Source organism: Populus euphratica, unplaced genomic scaffold (genome assembly GCF_000495115.2).
Source record: "Populus euphratica unplaced genomic scaffold, PopEup_1.0 scaffold41.1, whole genome shotgun sequence".
NCBI classification, from domain to species: domain Eukaryota; kingdom Viridiplantae; phylum Streptophyta; class Magnoliopsida; order Malpighiales; family Salicaceae; genus Populus; species Populus euphratica.
In genome coordinates this window covers 1,230,087-1,254,802 of record NW_011499868.1, presented here as the reverse complement: position 1 = coordinate 1,254,802, position 24,716 = coordinate 1,230,087, and the positions used below count along the sequence as shown (strand labels likewise).

Below are 24,716 nucleotides of genomic sequence, written 5' to 3'. Positions count from 1 at the left end.
CCAAATGCTTTATTAAAGGAGAGAAAGACAAATGCTACACTAGAATTTTCAGCGAGGAATTTCACATAGTAAGAGATTTGGGACTAGAATCAACGTAGCTTCTTCTTGATCTTTCATATTTGCTTTACGCATGTCAAAACTAGCCCGGTTTGACGAGGCCATTTAGAATTGGATGTAAACTAGTTTTATTAAAAAAAATAAAAAGAACTGATTTGTTATTTGGTAATTTTTTTAATAAATTAAAATAATATTATTCTAAATTTTCTAAATAAATATTTTTATCTGATTCAAACTAAGTTTTTTCGTCAAACTGAAATTAAATATCGATCTAACAATTTAGGTGATTGCTATGCTTTATGCCATGAAATGGCCGTGATTTATGGAGACTATGACAATGTGTTTGTGATGTATGGGAAAAGAGATGATCGTGGGGACTCCAAAGGGATAAAAGAATTTTACCTTGGAGGTTTAGAGGAAAGATAATGGATTGGTGACTTACCCAAAAAAACAAGATAATGGATTGGTGGCCTTTTCAAGGTCCTGTTCTACATGGCAGAAAGAGAAAGTAAAAAAAAGCTTTGTCTGTTTCTCTATCGGCAGTTGCTTGTAGCGTTTTGATAATCTTGCAGTTTGTAAAGGAAAAAACTTCTCCCAGCTTTAAACAGCAATCCTCCCTTCCCGTTAGGCTTAAGATTCCTTCTGATAGAGTCAGTGTGTGTGTGTGTGAGAGAGGGAGAAAGAGATGAGGCATTTGACTTTGGTTCTTTTGCTAACCATTTTGATCCATCAAGGATGTCTTCATTTCCATGTTGAAGCAGGAGATGGTTTCATTAGAGCTAGAGGAGTGCAGTTCTTGTTGAATGGTAGCCCTTACTATGCAAATGGCTTCAATGCTTACTGGTTGATGTATACAGCTTCTGATCCATCCCAGAGATCAAAAGTTTCAGCTGCATTTCGTGAAGCAGCAAGCCATGGTCTCACTGTGGCCAGAACCTGGGCTTTTAGTGATGGTGGTTACAGTCCTCTACAGTACTCCCCTGGTTCCTACAATGAACAAATGTTTAAGGTCCTTGAATCTTTGTTCCTTTTAGCTATGCCTCTTCTTAAATCTTCAAAACTCACAAACTTGCTGATCTATTTTTCTTTTGACAATCTGTAAAGGGGTTGGATTTTGTTATAGCTGAGGCTAGAAGATATGGGATCAAGCTCATTCTAAGCTTGGCTAACAACTATGATAGCTTTGGAGGGAAGAAACAGTATGTGAACTGGGCGAGAAGTCGAGGGCAGTATCTGACATCTGAAGATGATTTCTTTAGACACCCTGTTGTCAAGGGTTACTACAAGAACCATGTCAAGGCAAGAGTCTTTTCTCCCTGGTATAATATCTATATGCATATGAATTCCTCTTTCTTTTTTGTCTCTTTCCCCCCTGGTAGGCATACATGGCATGGATTTCTTCAAACTTGTATAGCAGACTAAAGAATCAGAAACTGTGAGCTGTAGAACATGCAACTTGCCCTGCGTTCTCGTCATGATTTATCTCTGATATCTTCTTTCAATATTTCACTCCAGTTTGTATAGTGTTCTATGACAGAATTAACAGTCATAAAGAAGCATTTCTGGACTTTTCCTGTTTGAGACATGATGCATACATATGAAGTCAATATTAACTTATGTATGACCTTTTGTTTTTGCAGACCGTTCTTTATAGATATAACAGCTTTACTGGAATTCATTACAAAGATGATCCAACAATCATGGCATGGGAGCTTATGAATGAGCCTAGATGCACATCTGATCCTTCTGGAAGAACCATTCAGGTTTATTTACCTCCCCTATTCTTGTTGTCTTTTCTTTATTTCTTTCCTATCCCTGGATGGATCTAACCTCAAAGTTGTGCACTTCAACCACTCTTCTTAACTGTTGTTGGCTTTGGTGCTTGTTTGATATAGGCCTGGATAACAGGAATGGCTTCCTTTGTGAAGTCAATTGACAGGAATCACTTACTGGAAGTTGGTTTAGAAGGATTTTATGGACCTTCAACGCCACAGAGGAACAGACTCAATCCTGGTTTGAAGATAGGAACAGACTTCATCGCAAATAACCGCATCCCCGGAATTGATTTTGCAACAGCCCATGCATATCCTGATCAATGGTAACTTGCAATATAATAAAAACTTCAGAATCTGCTATACTCGAGAACCAATTTGCATTACAACAGAGATATGTCCTTCTAGATTGAATCCTTGTGTAGCCTATACTTGTTAAAAGTTGAATAGCCGCTACTAAATGGATAAATGCCACTGGGTTGATCAGATTTGTAGCTATCCACAGAAATCCATGTTGACCGAGCTATTGAATTACTGTAACAGAACCATGCCTCAATTACCTTGTTGATTGTTTCTTACATGCTCTTGATGCTTGAACAGGTTATCCAGCTCTAGTGATCGATCCCAACTTTCCTTTTTGAACAACTGGCTTGACACTCACATACAAGATGCGCAAAACATTCTTCGAAAACCAATACTCATTGCAGAATTTGGAAAATCTTGGAAAGACCCTGGTTTCAGCACATACCAGAGAGACCTAATGTTCAATACCGTGTACTACAAGATCTATTCATCAGCTAAAAGAGGAGGAGCAGCTGCAGGAGGCCTGTTTTGGCAACTTTTAACTGAAGGAATGGGCAATTTTCGTGACGGGTATGAAGTAGTCCTGGGGCAACCTTCCTCAACTGCAAATGTTATAGCTCAACAGGCACACAAGCTTAAACAAATTCGAAAGATATTTATGAGAACGAGAAATGTGGAGAGGTGGAAGAAAGCAAGGGCCGCCAGGGCTAGGAGGGGTCGTTGGCAGGGTGGAAATAAAGGCAAGCGTATTGGAAACTGAAAGCACTATGATTTTAGCACGTCAAAGCTAGTGTTGTAAAAAATGATGTCCCATAGAAGAAGCTGTTGTGTTTTGAGTGTAATGAGTGAGATTCTGGGGAAATGGTAAATCTCTCTTAGAGATGAATGGTGCTCGTCTAGGAGTGTAGCCAAGTCAAATATATTATACAAGATCAACTTCTCAGTATCTGTACTTGAGCTTGAGACCTACTTTTCGTAGAAGTAAATTCAAGTGAGTTTCCATGGCACTAGCATGACCTAGGTTGCGACAATTTCTGGCAGGGATCATCATGTTTGAACGCATCAATTCCATTGACCTTAGTTTCATTGCTGCGGAAACTTGCAGAGGAATAAAAGAAACTTGAATACAGAACAAAGTAAAATCAACGATGCTATTTGCCCCCTAGATAGAAAGCTCTTTTTCTAACATTTTGGAAATGTTAAGACTAAACTGTATGGTGTTCGTGCATGTATCGGCACAGCCTTAGGTTCACAAAAAGGCTAAAGACATGATTCCAGATGATCATTGACCCAAACAAAATTTAATCACCTCCCAGATTGCCAGTAAGGCAGTAATGAATTATTATGATGGTAATGGTAACCCGGCAATCTCAGCAGGCAGGAAAATTGCTAGGAACAAAAGCAAGAGGTTGGTATTCAAAAGACAGCATATACAATATTGTATTCTCCTCTTCTGTGACATGACATCGGAGTCTACTGGTCGGTCAGATGCTCATCAATTAGCTGTATCATCATGCTCTGGAGCATGAGAATCACTGGAAGAAGATGATCCACTCATTGCTGGGAGATATGACCATGCCAAGGTTGTCATGCCAAGGGTGATTGCAGCAGCAATCGAGCCCCAAACCCACTTCTGCCTCCTTTTCCTTATCTCCCTATTACGACGTGCTGTTTCTGCAAATTTAGAAGCCAAAAAATTAGAACAAGAATCTAGTAATACAATCTAATGGGGCTCGAATTAGGGCTGGTAACTGGAACCTTAACTAAGGCTGTGAATTGAGCATGCTTACAACAGGAGATCTCAACATTTTTCTTAATTCACACTTGTTCAAAAGTTCCCCACTCAACGCATTTAGAAAGAATGCAAGAACTGATGGTTTCAAACCAACCCAAACTTGCCAATTAAATTGAACTACTGAAAACCAGTTAGGCCACTGGGTCTACATGCAAATAATGGTATAACCACTAACCATACATGCAAACTTGCCAATCAAATTGAACTACTGAAAACCAGTTAGGCCACTGGGTCTGGTCAATCATACATGCATATAATGGTAAAACCACTAACCACTGGGTCGGGGTGCTTAAATGTTAGCAGCACTGTTTTAAGCTTTCTAGTTGGCTAGATCAACAAACTGTGCAGGAAATTTCATAACTAGTTTTATAAATTCCTAACCCAGCTATAAGCCAATCACCACCAAGCCAGTACCATCCTTCTAGGAGTACACCAGATTTCTCAACTTTATTTTTTTGGGTCCAATAACTTGAATGGGTTTAGAGCATCAGCATGAAGCAGCATACATTAAAAATTAGAAATGCAGCTAAGTTTTTTTTTTTTAATTCCACAAGCAACACCAGTTAAAAATAAATGAGCAAGCTGACTAGCAAAACCTTTGAACATTTAACAAAAATCTCACCTATAACTTCTTGGTTCCACTGAGACAGTTCTCGATTCACAGCCTCGTAATAATGAAGTCGGTCCAACAATCGAGCAATTTCAAAGTTCTTTGCTTCAACCTGAGCTTCCATCTCTATCTCAACCTCAGCTTTTGCAATGCCCCTTCCTATAGATTCTGATACGAACCGAGCAAGATAGATCTGCTTGCAAATCTCCTCTGCAGGATTCGCATCTGATGGCTGATCACTCTCTGGCACATCAACAGGACAAGCAGGGAGGGAAAGCCCTACCAGAGCTAATTCTTGTCTGATCCTCTGCCACTGGCTTTGCATATTATCCAAAGCCTCCTCTGCTTGCTTCCGCTTCTCTATCTCCATCAACAAACTCAATCTCATTTCACGCAATTCAGCTCCATTGTTGTGAGGAGAAGGAGAAGGCTGTTGCCCACTCTCAGAGGATAGCTCTAGTGATAGTAAAAACACAAGAGTAAGCTTCTGCATTCTTTTATGACTCTATTACTTACAATTTGTCACACTACTACTTTTGCTAAGAGAATCCAGAAATAGTCTTGGGAAACAATAATGCTTGAAATCATCATTTTAAACAGCTGCTTATTTTGTATCCATATGAGTCAATGAACAACGAATGAGAAACTCACCATTCAGAAGCAAAATATGTGGTAAAAGGATGCCAGACTAAAGACGAGATGACAAACAATATAATGTATGCAAATAACAAAAGAAAGGACACAACACACCATATAGAAAATGTAACAGGAGCAATGACTCCCCAGCATCATAGCTGCAACAAGCTATGAGATGCTTCTTAAATGTGGCAGATTAAAAGCAAGATGCCAAACTACATGATGCAAGCAGATAAAAAAAAGATGAACAAGCAACTATAACTTTTCTAACAACCACATGATCTACTAAAGTAAAACAAACACAGAATGATGCAAGATATGAACACCCAAGTACCTTCCCAAGCATCATAGAACTCTCCTACTGGCAAAGCTGCAGTAAGCTTCATAGAACTCCCAACTGCAGTGGTGTCCTCAACATCAGTGTTGCTAGTATAACTCATGGAATCCTGTGGATCAAAGAAATCATCACTGTCCCCATTTCTTTCCACATTCTGCTCAATCGGCTTCAACATATCCTTTTCCATGGACAAGTCCTTCCTCGTATCACCAGTCCCAAGTTGCACACGACTGCTCCCTATTTCACCACCATGGCTTCCATTAACATGGCCCACTTCAATAGGACAATCATGGACACCATTCACAACATCCTCTTTACCAGGACACCTGTTTACATCATTCACGAACTCACCTTCAACAGAACTAGGGATGAAAAGAGTAACTGAATGCCCATTACTTGAATCAACAACCTTATTTACCCCATTATTCACATTCCCATTCGCCTCAACTTTCTCCAATTTCTTCTTCCTAGAAGCTACATCATCCTCCGAAAAGCTCTTTGAGAGGCGTGGCCCGCGTCTCTTGTGATTAATAATATAAGGCGAAGGAGGAAACGAAGTTGGTGAATCAGGGAGTGGGGTCGATTCAGGAGTCGCATACAGTCCAGGCGATATTTGAGGACGATTACCTTTCCTCTCTATCACCGATGTACTATTCCTCCTCTCCAGGTTTGAATTAGGTAAAGGTGGCTTCAATTCTGGTGGAGGAGGCTTTGGCTTCGGCTGCGGCTTCGGGACTGGGTACTTGTTGTTTGAACTAGGAACTGGCATGTCGACGGATTGGGATGCTCCAGGTTCTAACAACCTATCCAAAGCTAATGCAGTAAAATGTGGCATCCTTCTACACTACCACAACAACAGTCATCAAATGAAGAATTAAATTCAGTAACTAGAAATTTAGAGATTAAACAACTTAGTTAACAATAAATCAATTCCAAATAAAATCCATAATAGAAGACAATAGAAGTTAAATTTCGTAATTAGGGGAAAATTAGTGGAAATTAAACAAAATTAGCTTAGATTGATCATAAAATCACAAAAATAAACTACATATTCACAAAACTAGCTTAGATTGATTATAAAATCACAAAAATAAACTACATATTCAACAAAAATTCAACTTTCGACACAATTACTTGGCCAAACTATACAATCAAATCAAGAAACCCCCCAAAAAAAAAAAACAAATAGAGCCTAATGCTCCATTTCTAGCTTAGATAAGATTTCTAGATGACAAAAACTTAAAAAAAAAAAAAATCCACCCAGCTTTTAAGCTAAGCTACACAATCAAAGCAAGCGAACCCCGATTTTGATATCAAATAGAAAACCAAAACGATACTGTTTGGTAGCTGAAAAACTGCTGACGCAAATCTTAACATCAACTTTTGTACACGGATAGAGAAAGAGAAAACCCCGATTTCGATATCAAATAGAAAGCAAAAACGATACTGTTTGGTTGCTGAAAACCAGCTGACGCAAATCTTAACATCAACTTTTGCACACGGAAAAAGAAAGAGAATAGAAATACAGCTAAAAAATTACCTTGATAGCGAAGGAGCTGAAGGAGAGGAGACGCCTAAATATAAATAAACAAATAAAAATGAGCTGATAATATTAACAGAGAAATGAAGGATCAGGGGAAGAGTGAATGAAGATTATTTGGTATAGAAGAGCGAGGAGAGGGGGGTGGGAGGGGGGGGCAAAACGACATGATTTTGGAAGGAGTAGCACTATATGGTGGTGTCCTGTCGTAGATTGAAATTCACGACTCTTCCCTCCCTGCTATCTGTCAACAAGGGGAAAATAAAGAAGCCGCTTGTTGTCCAAGTTTTTTGGGTTTTTTTTCTTACAAAAAATAAAATAAAATGAATTGGCCTTTTCGGGTATAAATTATCTCGATCGATCTCCCTAGGGCACACGTAATTGCCCACGTTTTGTGAAGGGGTTTTTCTGGACTTTTCAAAGTTCAGATTAGTCCCCAAATTATAACTATTTTTTCTATTTAGTTGTTTTAATATATTTTCTCTCAATTAGATCCCTCTTTCCCCTCTTGCATCCTATGAGGAATAAGGCCTTGCCTATTTTGAATTGGGTTGGATGTAATAAAATAATATAGCCAACTATTGATCACTGCTAATATTTTTTAAGAGTGGCTTTGACTTTGTAAACTTTGAAATATTTTTTTTTCAAATATCCAATGCTTAAAGAATATTATAATTTTAGATTTAATGATATGTATGTATAAATATCAAAATGGTATTATTATTTAATTTAAATAGTAAAGTAAGAAGATAAGTGATTATTAATTAAGGGTTTAGAAAACTTTCATGACAAAATTGGGTTTACTGCATAAATTGTAAAATCATAAAGCGAATCATCATCTTAATTAAACCATAATTAATTTTACTGGGGTCTTTTTATTTAAATTTTCACTAATATTTAGTGAAAAAGTCCTAGCTTCTTATGAAATTGCGTTGTCTTTTAAGCATAATAAACCCATTGTAGATATGGATGGAAGAATCAAACGGTAAGCTTCTGGACTCTTAGGGATTTAATTGGGATTAAACATAATCTGAAGGTCCAATTGAAATTTATCATATAGTAGGAGGACTAATTTGGAGGGAGCTTTTTGTTGCGTTGTTGAATCAAAATTCAAAGTCCTTTTTTGGGTCCTGTCTGCTGGTAGAAACGGTCAAACAAGAGTGTTTGACTTGACAGCGGAGACAATGTTTGGTGTCTGAGATAAATGTTGGACCAGCTGGTCCTGACTCCTGAGTGTTTGGAGATGCCGTATTAGGGTTATGATTCGAGAAGTTGATGTCGTTTTTGGATAATGGATCGCTTAAATCTCGCTTTGATTGTTTTACTACAGAGTTCCCACCACGCAGAAGTTCCTATTGCTTTGTTAAAATTAATTTGAGGGGATTGGAAAAGATAAGGACCATCTAACGTAGTTATAACACTAGACTTGTAATTATAGGATCAAATATAGTTTGTGGATTAGGTGGGTTCATCTCAGTAAATCTAAATTTTAATTTTTTAAAAAAATTATAAAATAATATTTAAAAAAAACATGTTTTTCGATTTATTATTAAATTAATGAGTCATTTAATCCACTAGTTGAGTTGGATTTTATAACAGAAAATATACACTTAATTTTAAAATATTTTTATTTTTAAAAAAATTATTTTTGATATCAATATATTTGATAATTTTAAAATTTTAAAATTAAAATAAAACACATATTGAACTGTTTGATTCTTTTAATATGAATCTTGAAAATAAAATTGATCTCTGTATATATAATCCAATCCAAAAAAATGCTAACAAAAAAAAAAGGGATGTTTTGTTCAATGGTCACCACTTACCCCTTTTTTGTCTCTTTTTAATTAAAAAAAACATATGCAAATGAGACTTTAATTAATGTGGGATAATTAAAGTTTTTAACATACTAGAATTTTGCTTAAAATGTAATAACTCATGAATCATGATATTCACCAAAAAAAAGGAAATAACTTATTGCACTTAAAATACTAAATATAGTTTTTGAAAATAATCTTAAAAATTGACAAGCCAAGCATTTTTTTTTCACAAAATAAAATGCAAAGAATCTCATTCCAAGAGAAACACAAGCCAACTTCCAAATTGGTGAAATATTTTAGTCATTTGATGTATATTTTTCTTGAGTGAAGCCTTTTTCATTAAAAAATAATAATTAGATATCGTATTGACTATGTTTAATTTGGGATTGGGATTATCTTGTTAACTACAATGTCTTCTCATCTCTTCTCCACAATCTTTCTATTTTATATATCTTTTTATTTTTTTAAACAAAATTATAAAAAAAATTAAAAGTGTAGACATCGGCAAGTTGTGTGGATGGTAATAACTTGGGAGCTCTCTCATCTAGTTTGCCTTTTCTTTTAGGCCACAGCTATATCAATCACGTATTCTTTCTCCATGTCAGCATGTCCGAACACCAAAGGAATGGCCATGGAATATTACTGGTCCACATCATGGGAACAAAAGCCGACTACGAAGATTCCAAATCTAAGGTAAGGAAATTGCCATGCCTCATAAACACTATAATATAATTTTAAATTTCCAGAACCAGAAGCGCACGTTTTGGATTGGGGTTTCGTGCCCTCTGTCCTTTCCTTGCTGTGAATTTTCCATTTTCCTTTTCTCTATGTTCATAAAGATTAGTGGTTGACACTCACCGGTTTTTTTTAGATTAACATAGATGTTCGAGTCAGTTTACACGTATTATAATTAATTTCATCAACTCTAAAGTTAATGACCATATAAATCTCTAGTGGTCATCATATAAGTAACCAAGAACTCGAACATAAGACTATAGAAAGAGCAAACTCTTTAATTCTAAGTCTTTATCATTTGACCACTACCTAGATAATTATTAATTATTGTCATCGTTGTTCTTTATGGTTAGACGAAGTTTCTATCAGCTGGAGATTACAACAAAAACACACCAACCATTGATTATTTCACCATCAATATATGTAAACTGAAATCTTTCGCTCAAGGTTAGGTATTAAACTTGAATTGATTTGATGAGTTGATTTAGAGATACAAAGATTTAAAACCCAATATTAAAATTATTTTATTTTAAGGTAGTGTGGACATGAATCTAGTATTTTTTTATTAATATAAATATATGATTTAGTTTGTGATTATCCCAATTAATTTTATAAATTTTAAAATTATTAATAATGCAAGTTATCAATGAGCTTGTAATTTATAAATTTAAAATTAATAAATTTAAAAAAATAAATTTAAAATCTAAATAGTTAAATTATACTACTTTTATGAATTGAATCTAATCAAATTTGAATGAGAGGTAGGTGAGTTAATTATAATAATTTTTTATAAAAATAAAATAATAACCAGTAATTCACAGCTTAACAAGACAATCCAATAATGTAACCCGTTAAAACATAGGTCGGTTGTAATACAATTTATATACAGGTTTGTTACTGTCTAGCAATTACATGATTTAGTTCTATTTTGGAAGATGAGAATCTCTGTGTTGCAAACTAAATATCCTTTTAGTTTAAAACGTCAACTATCGAATTCATATATCTTTACATCTGTTTACAACTTAGTTTTTTTGTTAATTTCTCATGTCAATTTAATTCATTCTGACGATTATAGTTGTATTTCCATGTATGATTTGATTTATTTTGACATCTTTTTATATTTTCATGTATGATTTGATTTATTTTGATATTTTTTTATTTTTGGATAATATATGTACAACGATACAATGTTATTTAGTCTGGAATGATTTTTCTTTTGTTTTTCTTTTTTATTTTCTTCTTTTTTTGTTTTAAATTGCATGCTGAAAATTTATATCAGTTCTTTAATTTGTTTTTTATTTTTATTTTTTTATTTATAATTATTTTATTTACATTAATTGTTTCAAATTAAATTTTGTTTTTATTTTCATTTCTCGTCATTTAATTTTTTAAAATTTATTTTTAAATTTTATCCTCATTTTCTTGATTGATTTGTATTTTTTTTTAATTTCATCCCTAAACTTTTATTTTAATTGCTATTTTTTAATTATTTTCTTAACAAATTTGTTTCTTATAATTATATCCCTAAACATTTAATTTCACTTGATTTTTCTTAAAATATTTAATTTTATTTAATTTTTATGTCAAATTTAGTTATAATTCTTTTATTTTTTTTGTTTTTCATGTGATTTTTAATTTCAACCCTAAATATTTTTTTAATGTTTGACTCTATTTTTTTAATTTTTTTTTGCTTGAATTTTTTTTAACCTATCACTTTTTTTACATTAAAAAAATTGTTCTACCCCAGTAATACACAAACAACATATCTTATTTACAATAAAAGATTTTAGTTTTTATTCTGGAAGTGATTTGCCAAACCAAACTCATTGGCCATTTGAGACATAGTTTCATGAAAGGGAAAGCACTGTCGAAAACTTATTCACCCAAAATCTTGGAATGGAGACTAGTTAACTTAATTGTCTCATTTAAGCCACCTCATGGATGTATTTAAACATCGATTTTTTTTTTTTGTTTTAGCTTGTTTTAAAAATATATTTAATCTAAAAAATATTAAATTAATATTTTTTTAACAATTTTCAATAATTTTAAGACGCTATGTAAAATATAAAACAAATATAAAAAATATTTTCATACTTACTCTAGACATTATGTTATCAAATTTAATCTAAAAACTTAAACAGTTAAATAAGCTACATAAGGTACGTAAGATTGTAGGAAATGATTTATATTATTGATTTATCTAAGCTATATAGACAGTAATTAACGGTTACAAAGTTGACATTCATACAAGTTTTTAATTATATTGCTGGCTCCTATCACTGCTCATATGAGCATCCAATCCTTTTCAATTGAAGTCGACATTGCAAAGATTCTGCTTTGCATCCATGTTATGCTCTGCTCATATCTCGTCAAATATTTTCCACCACCCTTTAAAAGTTCCATAACATTAATTAATCTGCTAATTCTTGCCCTTTATTGATCATTCATCACCATCAATTTAGTAATCAAGACTTTTAATCTTCAAGAAATTAATCTCAACATGATAAGAGAATTAGGGAAGAACTGGAAATCTGATTCCAAGTAATAAAATTGCTTGACATTTTTCCTGGGTTTGTTTTTGTACCAAACAGAGCCAAAAGCCGAAAACAGGAGTAAGAAAACTAAAGAGTATAGTATAGAGCAATCCCTCTAGTTTCGAGAAGAAGAAGATTAAGTAATTAGTGTTTAAAATAAAAGGACTAATTACTTTCTTTATTAAAAACTAAAGGGACTAGTTTATAATTCACTTAAAACTAAAAGGGACACAATTAACAATTATACAAGCAGGTAAAGTAAGTGCACAATCTCCAAAAAATGGGTTGAAATATGAAAAATATACTCCATAATTTTTATTCACCATTATTTTGTAACATACCATATATATAGGATATATGATTCATAACCATACCCCTCCTTCCTTCACATACTGTAAGTACCTAGCAAATTCTGGCCTCGCCGTAGGTTTCTTCTTTCTTCCCGCACCGTCACAGAGACTGAACAATGGGTGGCTCTTACTATCCTTTCTTCTGCTGGGCTTCACCGAAGAAACATTCTGAGGGGCCGACTCTGGCCCTAGCGTGCATAACTTTGGTGAACCAGAAACTTCACGAGCCGGCAAGCTTTCAGATGTCTCCAACTCTCCGGCCAACAGATCGATACTTGTGGTATCCGGCTCCTTGTCTAGCTTTTCATACCTGTGTGGATTTCTTTGTTTATTTAGTGCCCTAAGCATGGCTTGAGGATGATGGTGGAAGTAATCTGACCTGCAGGAATTCAGGGAGATGTATATGGAAAACATGGCCACTTGTTGTTACGTACCCAAGTTTGTTGTTTTTCCAATTTCTTCTTTGTTTATTACCGCAAAGACCTCGTCTCTTTTTTGGGACACGGCAAGTTTAAATTTTTTAATTAGTTGTTACTTGTAAGTATTTCTTACAAATCAAGCTCTCCTCTATCGGTTATTTATTTATATATATACCATCATGGTACTTATTTTAATCGGATTTAGTTAGCTATATAAAATAAAGTCTTTGATTTCTCTAAATTAATTATGGGTTTTACTTGGGAATATCTTCAAGAAACTTCTTTTTCATAAGATTTTAATTTAAAATATAACGTTAGAAGTAAACTTACTTAATTCTTGAAACCATGCTTAAAATATTGCAAGGTCCAATATTTGACCAAGACAGTGGGATATATAAAGCGTTCGGCTTTTTGGGTGTATGAAGTGTTTTTTTTTTTTTTTTTTTTTTTTTTTTTTTTTTTTTTTTTTTTTGTCTTCTTTTTGGGAATAATAATATAGGAAGTGTATTGTCTTAATCATATGATGGCGTGGCTCCATAGAGTTTCTCTAGAACAAAGGAGAGAGTGGAACAGGTCTCTTGATGGGTAGTTGAATTTTGATGTTAATGATGCTAGGTGACATGTGATGTGATGAGAAAAAGTTAGAGCCTGTCAATGAGCAACTTTGCAAAAACTGGATTTAAAAAAAAAAAAAATTAATAATGTTACTATTCAATTTAATTTGTTAGTTTAAATTTGAGCTTTTAACGTGTTATTAAGCTTTTTTTCCAGAGTTGCTTAGATCATTACATAAAGAAATTTAGTTCTTGATTTAATTCGATTTTTTCTCGTACCTTAGCAACAAAGGTGGTTGTGTTTTTTTTTTAAAAAAAAAAAAGAAAAAAAATGGAACCTAGTTAACAATAAAATAGAATGATAATTTTATTAAATTAGCAACAGTGATTTATTTTTCGCATGCACTAAAAAAAAAAACGATTGACCATGAATTCCTTTTTTTAAGGACGTCTAGCACCATGATTTACTGTCGGCAAAGGATAGTGGCATAATTATAAGAATTAGTTTAAGATTTGGATTTTGAATTAATTAACCAAGTTAGTTTATTTTTTATTTATTAAAATAATATTGTAATGTTGTTGGTTTTGTTTTTTAGAGTTTTTTTTAAGTGAATATTATCCATTGGCTTTCATTTTTAAAATCAAAATAATATTATTTAGATAAAAAATATAATATAAAATAAAACTTGATTGAATTCTCTTTGAATTAATGAATTACTGAGTTGGCTTATGAAGCTCGATATTTATTGTAATTGATCGGAGATTTTATGCAAAGGATTCTTCGATTTATTTTGATGGAGAAAGGGAGAATCATGAAAGAATAAGAAGTGTTTCACTTATAATATGTAGGCTTAAGAAACTCAACCGAGTTCTTTTATTTAATAGTGATTGATCTAAGTATTTTGATCCATTATAAGTCATTAATGTATATTGATATACTAGATAATTCACCGCACTGCATTGTTGTGGGAATAAAAAAAATTACATGTAAAAAAATAAATGCACCGACAAAGAAAAAATCTGTAATACTCGAATTGAACCGCACTCAGCAGGTTGAATATAAAATTTCCTACTATATAACTTGAATTTTGAATTAAATTCTATAAAAATTATTTTAATGTAATTCAATTGACTTGATAAGTTAAAATATTCACATAATTAATAAAAATATAATTTGATTTTAAAAATATTTTCATGATAACATATTTTTTAAAAAAATATATTAAAATAATAATATATTAAATCAATTCAGGTCAATTTAGATTAAGAACATATTTTTTTAAAAAATATATTAAAATAATAATATATTAAATTAATTCAGGTCAATTTAGATTAACCCTGTAACCTAGATTATAAACTCTGTTAACTTTAATAATTTTATTTTATTTGAAACTATTTTTATTTAATTATATGATAAAAAAATAAACACTAAAAAATTAAGCATCAATTCAATATCAAGATGTTTTTTGAGACTACAATAACCTTATAAAAAGTTAATTGAAATAAATCATGAAATTTAATTTTTAATAATTATATTTTTTATTATATTTTATTTAATAATATGATAAAACAAAAGCCCATGCAAAAGCTCAAAAAATTGAGAATCAAACCAATACTAGTATATTTTTTTTTTAAGATTGCAACAACCCTATATAAAAAGTTAATTGAACTAAATTACGAAGTTTATTACAACAACCCTATATAAAAAATAAATTGAATGAAATTATAAAACTCAACACATAATAATCATGATTTTTTAAAATTATTTTCTATTTACCAATATGATTGACTATATTTTATTTAATAATATCATATAAAAAAATTAGACGATCATGAAATTGAAATCAACTCAATAACAAGATTAGACGATCATGAAATTGAAATCAACTCAGTAACAAGATTTTTTTTTTTTTGAGACCATAATTACTTTATATAAACAAAGTTTAATTTCTAGGACTTATTTACTAATAAGACATAAAAAAGAGTTATGTGTAAATAAATGGATCAAAACTGGTATAAATCAAAAGTATAATAAGACAATATTTTTTTTAAGAACAAGAAGAACAAATCTAGCAACTTAAAACACAAATCAGATTAGAAACAGTCAAATAAAAGATACATGTTGAAAATCATGAAATGATCAATAATCTATAATCTATTTACTTCGATTAACATTTTATGTTTTTGTCAAAATAGATTTTGGTTCAAAACCAAAATCTTTCAATTTAATTCCTTTAAAAACTTGTTATTAATGCAAATAAATCCTGGATTATTTATTAAACAAACATAAAAATATGGTTATGCCCAAAGAAATGGATCAAGAATGATATGAATCAAGGGTCTAAAATAATGTTCATTTTAAAAATATAAAAAAACATGCCCAAAAACCCAGTAATAAACCCCACATTATCAAGCCCCCCTCTAAATTGATATTTTTGATCTCTAAGACATGCTTTTTTCATCCTAATAAATTATACTACTATAAACAAATATGTTTGAATTACAAAGACTAACAAATAACATCAAAACATCAAAATCAAGCATAAGGTATCAAATTCATGCGCGCAGCATGCTAAGAGATTGTAATTAGGTTCCGAACAGCTACTTGATCTGGCCAGAAAACAAACAATGATAAACCTGTCCCTCTGCTAATTTGTTCACCTCTGTGACTGTGGACATGTTACTATTAAATGGGGTCAAGCCTTCAAGGCTGTCTCCTTTGTGTGCAATCTTGTTACATCGAAACTTGATTGGATTGCAGATTTGAAATACAAATTGGCCGCTTTGCATTGAATAATATTTCTAGCCTTCCAGGCTGTCTCCTTTGTATGCAATCTTCTTACATCGAAACTTGATTGGATTGAAGATTTGAAATACAAATTGGCCGCTTTGCATTGAATAATATTTCTTTCTTACCTATTTCCCTTTAGGCGTAAATTACGTTCTCAAACTGCAAATACACAATGAAGTATCTGATGGACTCAACGATTTTTTACCTACAAGACGAATGTATTTACAGAATGGGTTGTCAATTGTGAATAAGTAGATGGCACAGATATGATAAGCTCAGGCTACCGCTCTCCTGAGTTGAACTTGTTCCAAGCCTCCTGAAAATAAACCAGCAATAAAATGATAAGAAAACAGATATTGGCAAGAATCTCCATGGTCAAAGCCCTAGCTGCCTCAGCCTGATGGAGAACAAAACTATGGTCTGGATGGAATGCATACTGTATATTTGACTCGTGAAAAATAGAAAAGCTATCGACAGGTTTTTAAGCACTACAGGATACTGAACACTGATCAACATTTAGTGAGAGTGTTGAATGCAGCCTCAACAGATGAGTGAAGCAGAGTAATTCTAACCTAACGAGGAGTAAGAGTCTAGGCATAGAAAGCCTACACAGGGGTTCACATGAGAGATCTTTCTAGAAAAAGTTAAAAGTCAAAAGCTGCTTATCATATAATGATAATCAAACTCATTTTCTCTTGGGTCTTTGCATGCTAGTCAGTCAATTTCCGGAAAATTGTTGAAAAAGAAGATTTTAACATCGCATTCATATATTATATTTAACATTTATGGTAAATATGAAATTGATTAATCATTCTTTGTATCTTGTTAGATTTATTAATTCTGAAAATTCAATAAAATATTAATAATTTGATTGTTAGTAATCTTGAATTAATTATGTTATTCTGAATCTTCTGAGATTCATCGTTTTTGCAATTCAGATGGAGGGACTTCATTCTCAAAAGCAGGGAAAAAAATGAAAAAGAAAATTCTTGCTCTCTCTACCTCTTTCTTATTTGCTCTTATGCTCTCCTTCTTCTAGCTTTAGGTTTCATAATGAGAAAATTTGGGTAATCCAATTCGTTCTCTTTGTTCCAATCATACGTTGATGGATCCAAGGAGAGGAAATGGTTCGGCAGTGAGTTTGATCCCTTCTCATTCATAATTTTCTTGAAGAAATTGCCAATTGTTGGCCAGTGGTTGTTGCTATAATTCCTTGTATTTGTTGTTCTGAGGAATTAGTCAAGTTTTCATCAGCAGAAGATTACATTATAAAACTACACCGCCCTCAGGTTTAATTTAACCTATTTGAAAAACAAGCTTCACCTGCCAAGAAGTTCAGAAAGACTTTCGTGACTGTTTCTTGGGCAAAACGTCGGTTGATTTTTTCCTTTCAGGTGATCCCAATTCCTCGATTAAAAGTTGAATATAAATTTAATTTTTTTTATTTCGAATTGATATGCCAAATCCTCGAGCTGTTTTTCTCAGTGTGATGGATTCGAGCCTATGGAGCTGCAGAAAAGAAATTTGCTGTGACTGTTCAATTCATGGTGTGAGTGGCATGCATTCCTAAGACCTGGCAAGAATTACCTGGCGAGTCTCGATGTAAAAAAGCATTTAGTGGTTTGCCGGCTGAAAGGAATTGACCATCAGAAAAGGCCACCTATAATCACCGTACAAGGCTGATTTGTCCATTGTTTCCGTCTAGTTGTAATGGAATTATTCCGCCTTGAGGCTGCAGCATCTTCCTTTTCTCTCGACTTCTTTCAGAGGTTGGAAAAGGCCTTAATGCAAATGGAAAACAAAACACAAGAAGACTTCAAAGAAAGACAAAATGTTGCCGAAAAGGGTTATTACCTCTAATTCGTATTTTATTTTTGAATATGTTTCTCTAATCTTATCTTATTTTCAAGAAATTTACAACTCTTTAAATAAATTAAAAATCAAATTTTAGGGGTAGAAAAATAACACTAATAAAATTAAACCAGACATATCTATCAAATATAATTTAAGGGTCTTTCAGACCTTGATTCATTATAATCAACAGATTTTTTTTTTATAAAAAATTGTGTCAATAAAATCATCTAGCAAAATTAAGTTCGATTTATTATTTAGATCTAAAGTTATGTGGGTGTTTCTTGTCAGGTTATTTGTTTGGTTAGAACATGTTTTTTTATTAATAAAGTATTGGTTTAGCTATTAATGTATTATTATATCAGAATACAAATTAGATTTTAAAAATTATATTTATTAAAAGAGAGCCACTAACCCAAACAAGTTTCATTTTTTAAAAAGATGCAAGATTCACAGGTAAAAAAGAGATCATGTTTTCTTGAGTCCAACTCTGTCCCATCATTATCTGCCAGTGACGGATTCATAACTGATTGTTCAGAACTATCAGATTCTTCCAACACGCATAGTACAAGCCTCCCATCTATTCTTGATTCCATGATTAGAATTTATCTCCCTCGTTATGCATGGCTTATCAGTTGTCACAAGACCGATGATCCCGAGCTGTTTTGATGGTTACATTTACAGTAGTATACATACACAAATTATGCACAGCACTGCTGCTAGCTTTTTTCAATATCTCCAGATTAACGGATAAGACAATTGAGCATCAAACCCTCCTTCCATTGTTATCCTAGCTCCATAGATTCTTCTTTGATTTGAAGTTTGTTAGTCCAGATGTACTGTTTATCGTGAAGGGATAAGAAGAACAAAATACAAGGCCCTATCACAATAACATAATTCATATAGCAGGTTGTAGTCGATAGTTTGAAGCTATACTCATAATTGATTCTCAACTCGCTTGCCAGAGATGAGAACGATTGGACAGCTAAAACAATATAGTAAATTCAATGAACACAAAACAAGAGCTTTCAATTCAATTCTATTTCTGTGAAATCAAATGGATCGTACAAAAAGTGAAAAGATTTGTCATATTTGGCATTGCCACATTTCAGATTGTCAAAAGCATTTTTTGCTTAGAATAATACACACTTCTTTGAGCTAAATAAAAGAAAGCTGATCGAACAGCGCTGCCTTTTCTTGCTTCAATGTTGATGAATCTATGGCATGCATATATATATTTGACAGATCAGAGCCATATCCCTCCTTCCTTCACATACTGCAAGTACCTAGCAAATTCTGGCCTAGCTGTAGGTTTCTTCTTTCTACGATTATTGAAGAGACTAAACAGTGGATGACTCTTGCTAACCTTTCTGCTGCTAGGCTTCGCTGGAAAAATATTTTGAAGGGCCAGTTCTGGTCCCAACTTTCGTGACTTTGATGAACCAAAAACACTAGCTGGTACGCTTTTAGCCCTCTTCAACTTCCCATCCAATAGACTTATGTTAGCAGGCTCATCGACTAACCTTTCATAACCTCCATGGTTCCTGCATGTGCTCAATGCTCTCAACATGGCTTGATGCTAATAGAAGTAATATGCTCAATGCCCTGGAAGATAACATGGAATTGGACTGTGTGTGTATATATGGAAGAATTCGTGTGGTTGGTGAGCACTACTTTGTGGACGAAAATGAACAGGTCAAAAGCAATGGCCTACTGATTAATTTAAGATATTTGGCCACGTGTTTGTTGCTTGACTAGTGAGAAATGCTATGAACAGTAGCTGATAAAGTTGTGGGAGGATCCTGTACGTCCATATGGTGAGGTTTACACGAAATGAATAGACAGGATTTGCTGATGCATGCATGAGCTACTGGGCGTAGCATTTTTATAAACTAGTTAGTCTTTGTTTGGTGAGCTCTTTGTTTTTTGTATGTTTTTAGTGTGTGAAAGGTTATCGCAGCTCTGACTTGTCAAGAAACGGCTGCTTGGCTCTATCTGTCTAGACTTTTTCAAGTGCAAGTCTCCATTCCAACCACAAGCAAGAAGAAAATTTCAAAGCTCACAGGTGAGATAGTGACCTCGTGCATCCAAAAAATCAACTCTTCTTTATGAGCACTGGATTATGTGGGTGGCGGATTTGGAAACGTTGTCAGTGATACTGGTTTTTCAGCTCCAACATGCATGTAAGATGTGCAGTGTGTTCCAGGAAGGTTCATAGAAAGCTCTTTAACAAGGAGGCATCGAGGCCAATTGCAAGAAAAACCTTGTAAAAAAGCGTCGATGGAAGTCTTTGTCTTCTTTTTTTTTTTGGGTGGTAAGTGATGACTTGATCAACAAAGCAACCCAGACAGGGACAATGCAGAGTTTACAAGGACAGCGGCAAGCTGCGGAAACTGGAAACAAAAGACAGAAATGATGAGCTAAACTAATTAAAGAGATCCCAAAACAGTATACTCAGAATCTTCTGAAGCATCTTTGAACCTTCGCGTCTTCTCTGCAAATCCTGAATGAAATTCTTCGAAAGATAATCCATTTCTCTCCCTGCGGAGTTACAGGCATTGTTCAGTGACACAAAATAATTTTCCTTTTTTCTTGTTAGTTTTCTTTTCTTTTTCTGGTTTTTCTTCTCCCATAGAAAATATTAGAAAACATGTTCATTTCTTCAATTCTCAGAAAATCTTTCTAACATAATGTGTTCATGTTATGTTGTTTCCCATTTGGAGAAAAATGGCAAAATAGAAATTTTGTTTAAATTAAACATTTTTTCTATGATATTCTTTACATTTTAAACGAATTTTTGACATTTTTTCAAGTCACGCTCTCTATAATTAAAAATTTTCGACATATATATAATTTTTTTTTTAGCGAAGTGGTACAACAAGATAAGTATAATAAATAAATTTTTTTATTTTTAATATTAACACATCAAAACTATAAAAAAAATACTATAAAAATCAATTTATTATTTTTTCAGTCAAACACACTTTTAAAACATAATTTTAAACATAAAAAAAGTCTCCAGGTTGACAATTTTTGGAAAACATTTTAGATGTTTTGCAACTTCAGGCATTACGGTGGAAAGACCGAAATGTGTTTTTTTTCTTTTTCTAATTTGTAAAAATAAATCATTTGAGCACAAATTTCTTTTTCCATATTTCGTTTTCTATTTTTCTTGAAAATATGGAGTATTACTCCATTACTAAACACACCCATAAATTCTGTCATCCATGGCTTTCTGAACTAAGTACACAAATGAGTACCAAGCAATACACATAACCCTGGATTTTTTTTCCCAGCAGAAACTCTTTGCCCAATAGAACTTATCGCCTTAGCTACCAACTTGCTTGTTAATGCCACACAGCTTTATTGCAGAACATGTAAAGAATGGATCACCCCTGACCTCATTCGGGGGTTCACATCATACAAGAAGTATTAAACACCCTGACCATCTTAACTTGCTATTACTCTCCTTATTTCATATCCAAATTATAATTATTTCTTACATCATTTCGAACCAGACACCAAGACAAGTCGGATTTTGAAATATTTGACGGAAAAGTCAAGCATTTCCTCTCAAGGCCAATTTTTTATCATTTTGCCGACCCCTTAATAACAAACTTGGTAACCAGTCTCGTTAAAAGTTGTTAACACCCTCTCCTTTCATATAGTCAAATTAGAACAGTATCAGTAAGAGCAAAAACAACCAACCTCGTTGCCAGGAATCTCTGTTTATGGAAAATGGATGACGAATGAGATCGGTGATATATTTGCCTTCAGAATGGTTCACAAGAAGCAAGTATTTGATAGGCCCCAATAAACTGTAATTAGCCCTGAGAGGAATTCGTCTCTATTTTGTGGATTCTAGTTAGCCAGGTGCTGAATAAGTCTGGAGACTACTTGTTTCAAAAATACTGTTTTGGAAATGAGAAACTAATTTTCCGAACCCGCACCGTTATCTCAAAACTCCAAAAACGAGACCAGTCAAGTAATTAACCAGATGCATCTGATCACTTCTATGAATTGCTTTAATGGAAATCTTCCACGTGGAAATAGAATAATGGAAAAGCCAGACCTGAGAGGGGTGCACTTTCTGAGTCTTCTTGATAAATAACAGTCTGCTCTTTGATCAAAATCAAGAAGTTCAAACCACCCCTTTTCTGCTCTAATTTGTAGTTAAGTGGCAATTTCATGCAACATCTAACCAGCTACTACCTAATACTTTAGTTAGTCCTTTCTTCCTCATATTGTTTCTCAAGCTCTCCACAACATCCCACCTATCAATGGATGCATAGAACTTTGAAACCAGCACATGAATGCCATCATTATTTGGTTCTAATTCCAAGAGATGCTTTGCAGCAAACTCACCCCTAGATACATCCAGGTTAAGACAACAAGCATTCACTAGTGCTGCCCACACTGCAGCTGTAGGCCCTATACCCTTTTTAACCATATCATGAAAAAGGCACCATGCATCTTCTATTTGGCCAGCACGGCCTAAGATATCTATGACGCAGGAATAGTGCTCCTGACTTGGATCTAGACCATATTTCTCCCTTGCAGAATTAAAAAGTTCTTGGCCTTCTTTGACTAGTCCTGAATGCCCACATGCTGATAGAACAGCGAGAAGTGTCAAAGAATTTGGCAAGACTCTACTTCCTTCTTGCCCCAACTCTTTAAACAGCTTGAGTGCTTCATCCCCATGACCATGCCTTCCATATGCATCTATCATGCTAGTCCAAGTAACAACAGTTTTATGACAGATCCCGTCAAATATTGATCTGGATTTCAAAATTCTCCCACATTTTGCATACATATCTAATAACACATTGCACACTTGAGTATTTTCAATAAATCCAAATCGCAGTGCCACGCAATGAATCTGCATCCCAGTCCACAAATCTGAATTATCAGAGCAAGCAGCAAGAGCAGTAGTAAGTGCAACCGCATTTGGTCTCATAGTACTCATCACTAAAAACGCCTCCTCGTATCTCCTATGCTTGACACACCCAGCAATCAAAGAATTGCGCAAAACCTCATCTTTCCTGCAGCTCAAACAAGAAAATACTTTCATAGCTTCGCTAATATACCCCACATTAGAGTAAAAATCAATAAGAGCAGTGCCTAAAACCACCAAATCTCGACCCATCACAATGACCAAGCCATGAACTTGCTTACCTTGTCGAAAAGCCTTAATAAAGGCACAAGCCTTAAGCACAGAACACAGTGTAAACTCAGTTATCTCCACTCTCTCCCTCCTCATTGCTCTAAATACACCAAGCGCTTCCTTAGCAAGACCATGCCTTAAAAAACTCGAAACCAAAGCATTCCAAGTCACAACGTCCCGGAATTCCATTTCTTCAAACACCTTAACTGACTCACCCAAGCACCCATATTTTGAATACATATCCATTACTGCAGTTTTTGCTATAGTTCCCAAATCCGTGCCCGTCTTAATCATTACAGCATGGACTTGTCTGCCACACTTCGTGTCAGGCAAAGCCGAGCATGCACGGAGAACCGGCGTAAAGGTGTAAGCATCAAGGTCAAGAAATGCAGAATGAATGCGAGAGAAGAGATCCCATGTGGCAAGAAAGTTTCCATCGCGAGAATAGGAGGCGAGTTGAGAGTTGAGGGAGTAGAGGTCTCTGTGAGGCAGTTCATCGAACACGTTGCTGGTATGAACATAACGGTTCTGAAGGTAGACGGTTGCGGTTGCGGTTGCTTTCGAAAAACCGTTAATGGGTGTTCTGGCGGAGGAGTTAGGGTAACAAAAGAAACGGTAGCAAATGGACAGCGACTGGGGTTTAGGAGGCATTAAATGTGAAGAGGGAGTGATTATTTCTTTATTGACAAATGCGGGGAATAAATGGCTTGTGAAAGTGGACGGCGCCTCATGTATATTCTATCAAGTTTTAATTGGGTTGTGAAGGGCTGGAGGCTAATCATCAAAGTGAAAATACTCAGTAATTGTTAAACTAATGAATTAACTTGTAAAGTCTAATAATTTTATGAGTTAATATAAATTTATCGTATAAAATCGATTTAAAAAATAAAAAACGGAGATAAAATCCGACTAAAATCATCTTGACTCGTTAAAATAGAGTAAAATCATGATTTGAAGACTGATTTTACAAGTTCAATTGATATGTATATAGACTGCACCCTAGCAGCCCTCAACTCCATTTTTCCCATCATCGTTGACATTAACTGTTCTAGATAGAAGCTAGGAGGATTTTCCCCCTCTGTTTTGGGGTCAGTGGGGAGTTTGAGGAAGGAACAAGGATGTCAATATAAGCACCTGCACCTGGCCTTCCTTGGATCAACAAGCAGCTACTGAGACCGAGAAAGTTCTATTCTCATCCCTGTCAAAGATAGAGTCTGTTTGCTTAAAGGGAGTGGCTGGTTCTTGTTAGGTGGAAATCAATCGTCAAGTTTTACTATTTCTTATTGTATTCTGTAAATTAGCTCCCATTTGATTCTTCCTCAATTCAAGAACAAGACTTGAAGCGCCACCGATATTGTATTGACAAAAAGAAAATGTGCTTGTTCTTGTCTCTCTCTCACACACTTTCTTTATTGGGTGAGGGCAGGAAAAATGAAGGAATTTACTTG

The 24,716-nt window shown here is 33.9% G+C and overlaps 5 protein-coding genes across 7 annotated transcripts; 1 reads left to right on the top strand and 4 right to left on the bottom strand.

The window, feature by feature from the left end:
* Nucleotides 1-527: 527 nt before the first annotated feature.
* On the top strand, nt 528-3,097 carry LOC105126613 (mannan endo-1,4-beta-mannosidase 7). The gene is made up of 5 exons (XM_011027533.1): nt 528-1,066; nt 1,162-1,356; nt 1,698-1,820; nt 1,953-2,155; nt 2,430-3,097. The coding sequence occupies exons 1-5, from the start codon at nt 743-745 to the stop codon at nt 2,890-2,892; spliced, it is 1,308 nt and encodes a 435-aa protein (XP_011025835.1). The 5' UTR covers nt 528-742; the 3' UTR covers nt 2,893-3,097.
* A 198-nt stretch (nt 3,098-3,295) lies between these two features.
* On the bottom strand, nt 3,296-7,361 carry LOC105126612 (bacteriophage N4 adsorption B protein). 2 transcript variants are annotated; one of them, XM_011027531.1, is made up of 4 exons: nt 7,051-7,361; nt 5,508-6,354; nt 4,550-4,993; nt 3,296-3,806 (listed from the first exon to the last, which is right to left on the bottom strand). In XM_011027531.1, the coding sequence occupies exons 2-4, from the start codon at nt 6,343-6,345 to the stop codon at nt 3,628-3,630; spliced, it is 1,461 nt and encodes a 486-aa protein (XP_011025833.1). In that variant the 5' UTR covers nt 6,346-6,354; nt 7,051-7,361; the 3' UTR covers nt 3,296-3,627. The 2 variants fall into 2 exon arrangements, with proteins under 2 accessions (XP_011025833.1, XP_011025832.1); XM_011027530.1 differs by having other exon boundaries at nt 5,508-6,349.
* A 5,140-nt stretch (nt 7,362-12,501) lies between these two features.
* On the bottom strand, nt 12,502-12,903 carry LOC105126717 (uncharacterized). Its single transcript, XM_011027675.1, has one exon. The coding sequence runs from the start codon at nt 12,901-12,903 to the stop codon at nt 12,502-12,504; it is 402 nt and encodes a 133-aa protein (XP_011025977.1).
* Nucleotides 12,904-19,350: 6,447 nt separating this feature from the next.
* On the bottom strand, nt 19,351-19,771 carry LOC105126611 (uncharacterized). Its single transcript, XM_011027529.1, has one exon. It carries the CDS (start codon nt 19,672-19,674, stop codon nt 19,351-19,353), a length of 324 nt encoding a protein of 107 aa, XP_011025831.1. The 5' UTR covers nt 19,675-19,771.
* A 611-nt stretch (nt 19,772-20,382) lies between these two features.
* On the bottom strand, nt 20,383-24,178 carry LOC105126609 (Tetratricopeptide repeat (TPR)-like superfamily protein). Of its 2 annotated transcripts, none has more exons than XM_011027528.1 (2): nt 21,813-24,178; nt 20,383-20,497 (listed from the first exon to the last, which is right to left on the bottom strand). In XM_011027528.1, the coding sequence occupies exon 1, from the start codon at nt 23,917-23,919 to the stop codon at nt 22,291-22,293; it is 1,629 nt and encodes a 542-aa protein (XP_011025830.1). In that variant the 5' UTR covers nt 23,920-24,178; the 3' UTR covers nt 20,383-20,497; nt 21,813-22,290. The 2 variants fall into 2 exon arrangements, with proteins under 2 accessions (XP_011025830.1, XP_011025829.1); XM_011027527.1 differs by lacking the exon at nt 20,383-20,497 and adding an exon at nt 20,509-20,645.
* Nucleotides 24,179-24,716: the final 538 nt, after the last annotated feature.

Bases quoted from the DNA above. Each gene is read 5' to 3' on its own strand.
- LOC105126613 (XM_011027533.1), top strand. From the start codon at position 743: ATGAGGCATTTGACTTTGGTTCTTTTGCTAACCATTTTGATCCATCAA. The intron at 1,067-1,161 runs GTCCTTGAATCT...CAATCTGTAAAG, and splicing joins ACAATGAACAAATGTTTAAG to GGGTTGGATTTTGTTATAGC. The intron at 1,357-1,697 runs GCAAGAGTCTTT...TTGTTTTTGCAG, and splicing joins ACTACAAGAACCATGTCAAG to ACCGTTCTTTATAGATATAA.
- LOC105126612 (XM_011027531.1), bottom strand. From the start codon at position 6,345: ATGCCACATTTTACTGCATTAGCTTTGGATAGGTTGTTAGAACCTGGA. The intron at 4,994-5,507 runs GTACTTGGGTGT...TACTATCACTAG, and splicing joins GTTCTATGATGCTTGGGAAG to AGCTATCCTCTGAGAGTGGG. The intron at 3,807-4,549 runs GTGAGATTTTTG...CTAAATTTGCAG, and splicing joins GTGGAACCAAGAAGTTATAG to AAACAGCACGTCGTAATAGG.
- LOC105126717 (XM_011027675.1), bottom strand. From the start codon at position 12,903: ATGTTTTCCATATACATCTCCCTGAATTCCTGCAGGTCAGATTACTTC.
- LOC105126611 (XM_011027529.1), bottom strand. From the start codon at position 19,674: ATGTTGAGAGCATTGAGCACATGCAGGAACCATGGAGGTTATGAAAGG.
- LOC105126609 (XM_011027528.1), bottom strand. From the start codon at position 23,919: ATGCCTCCTAAACCCCAGTCGCTGTCCATTTGCTACCGTTTCTTTTGT.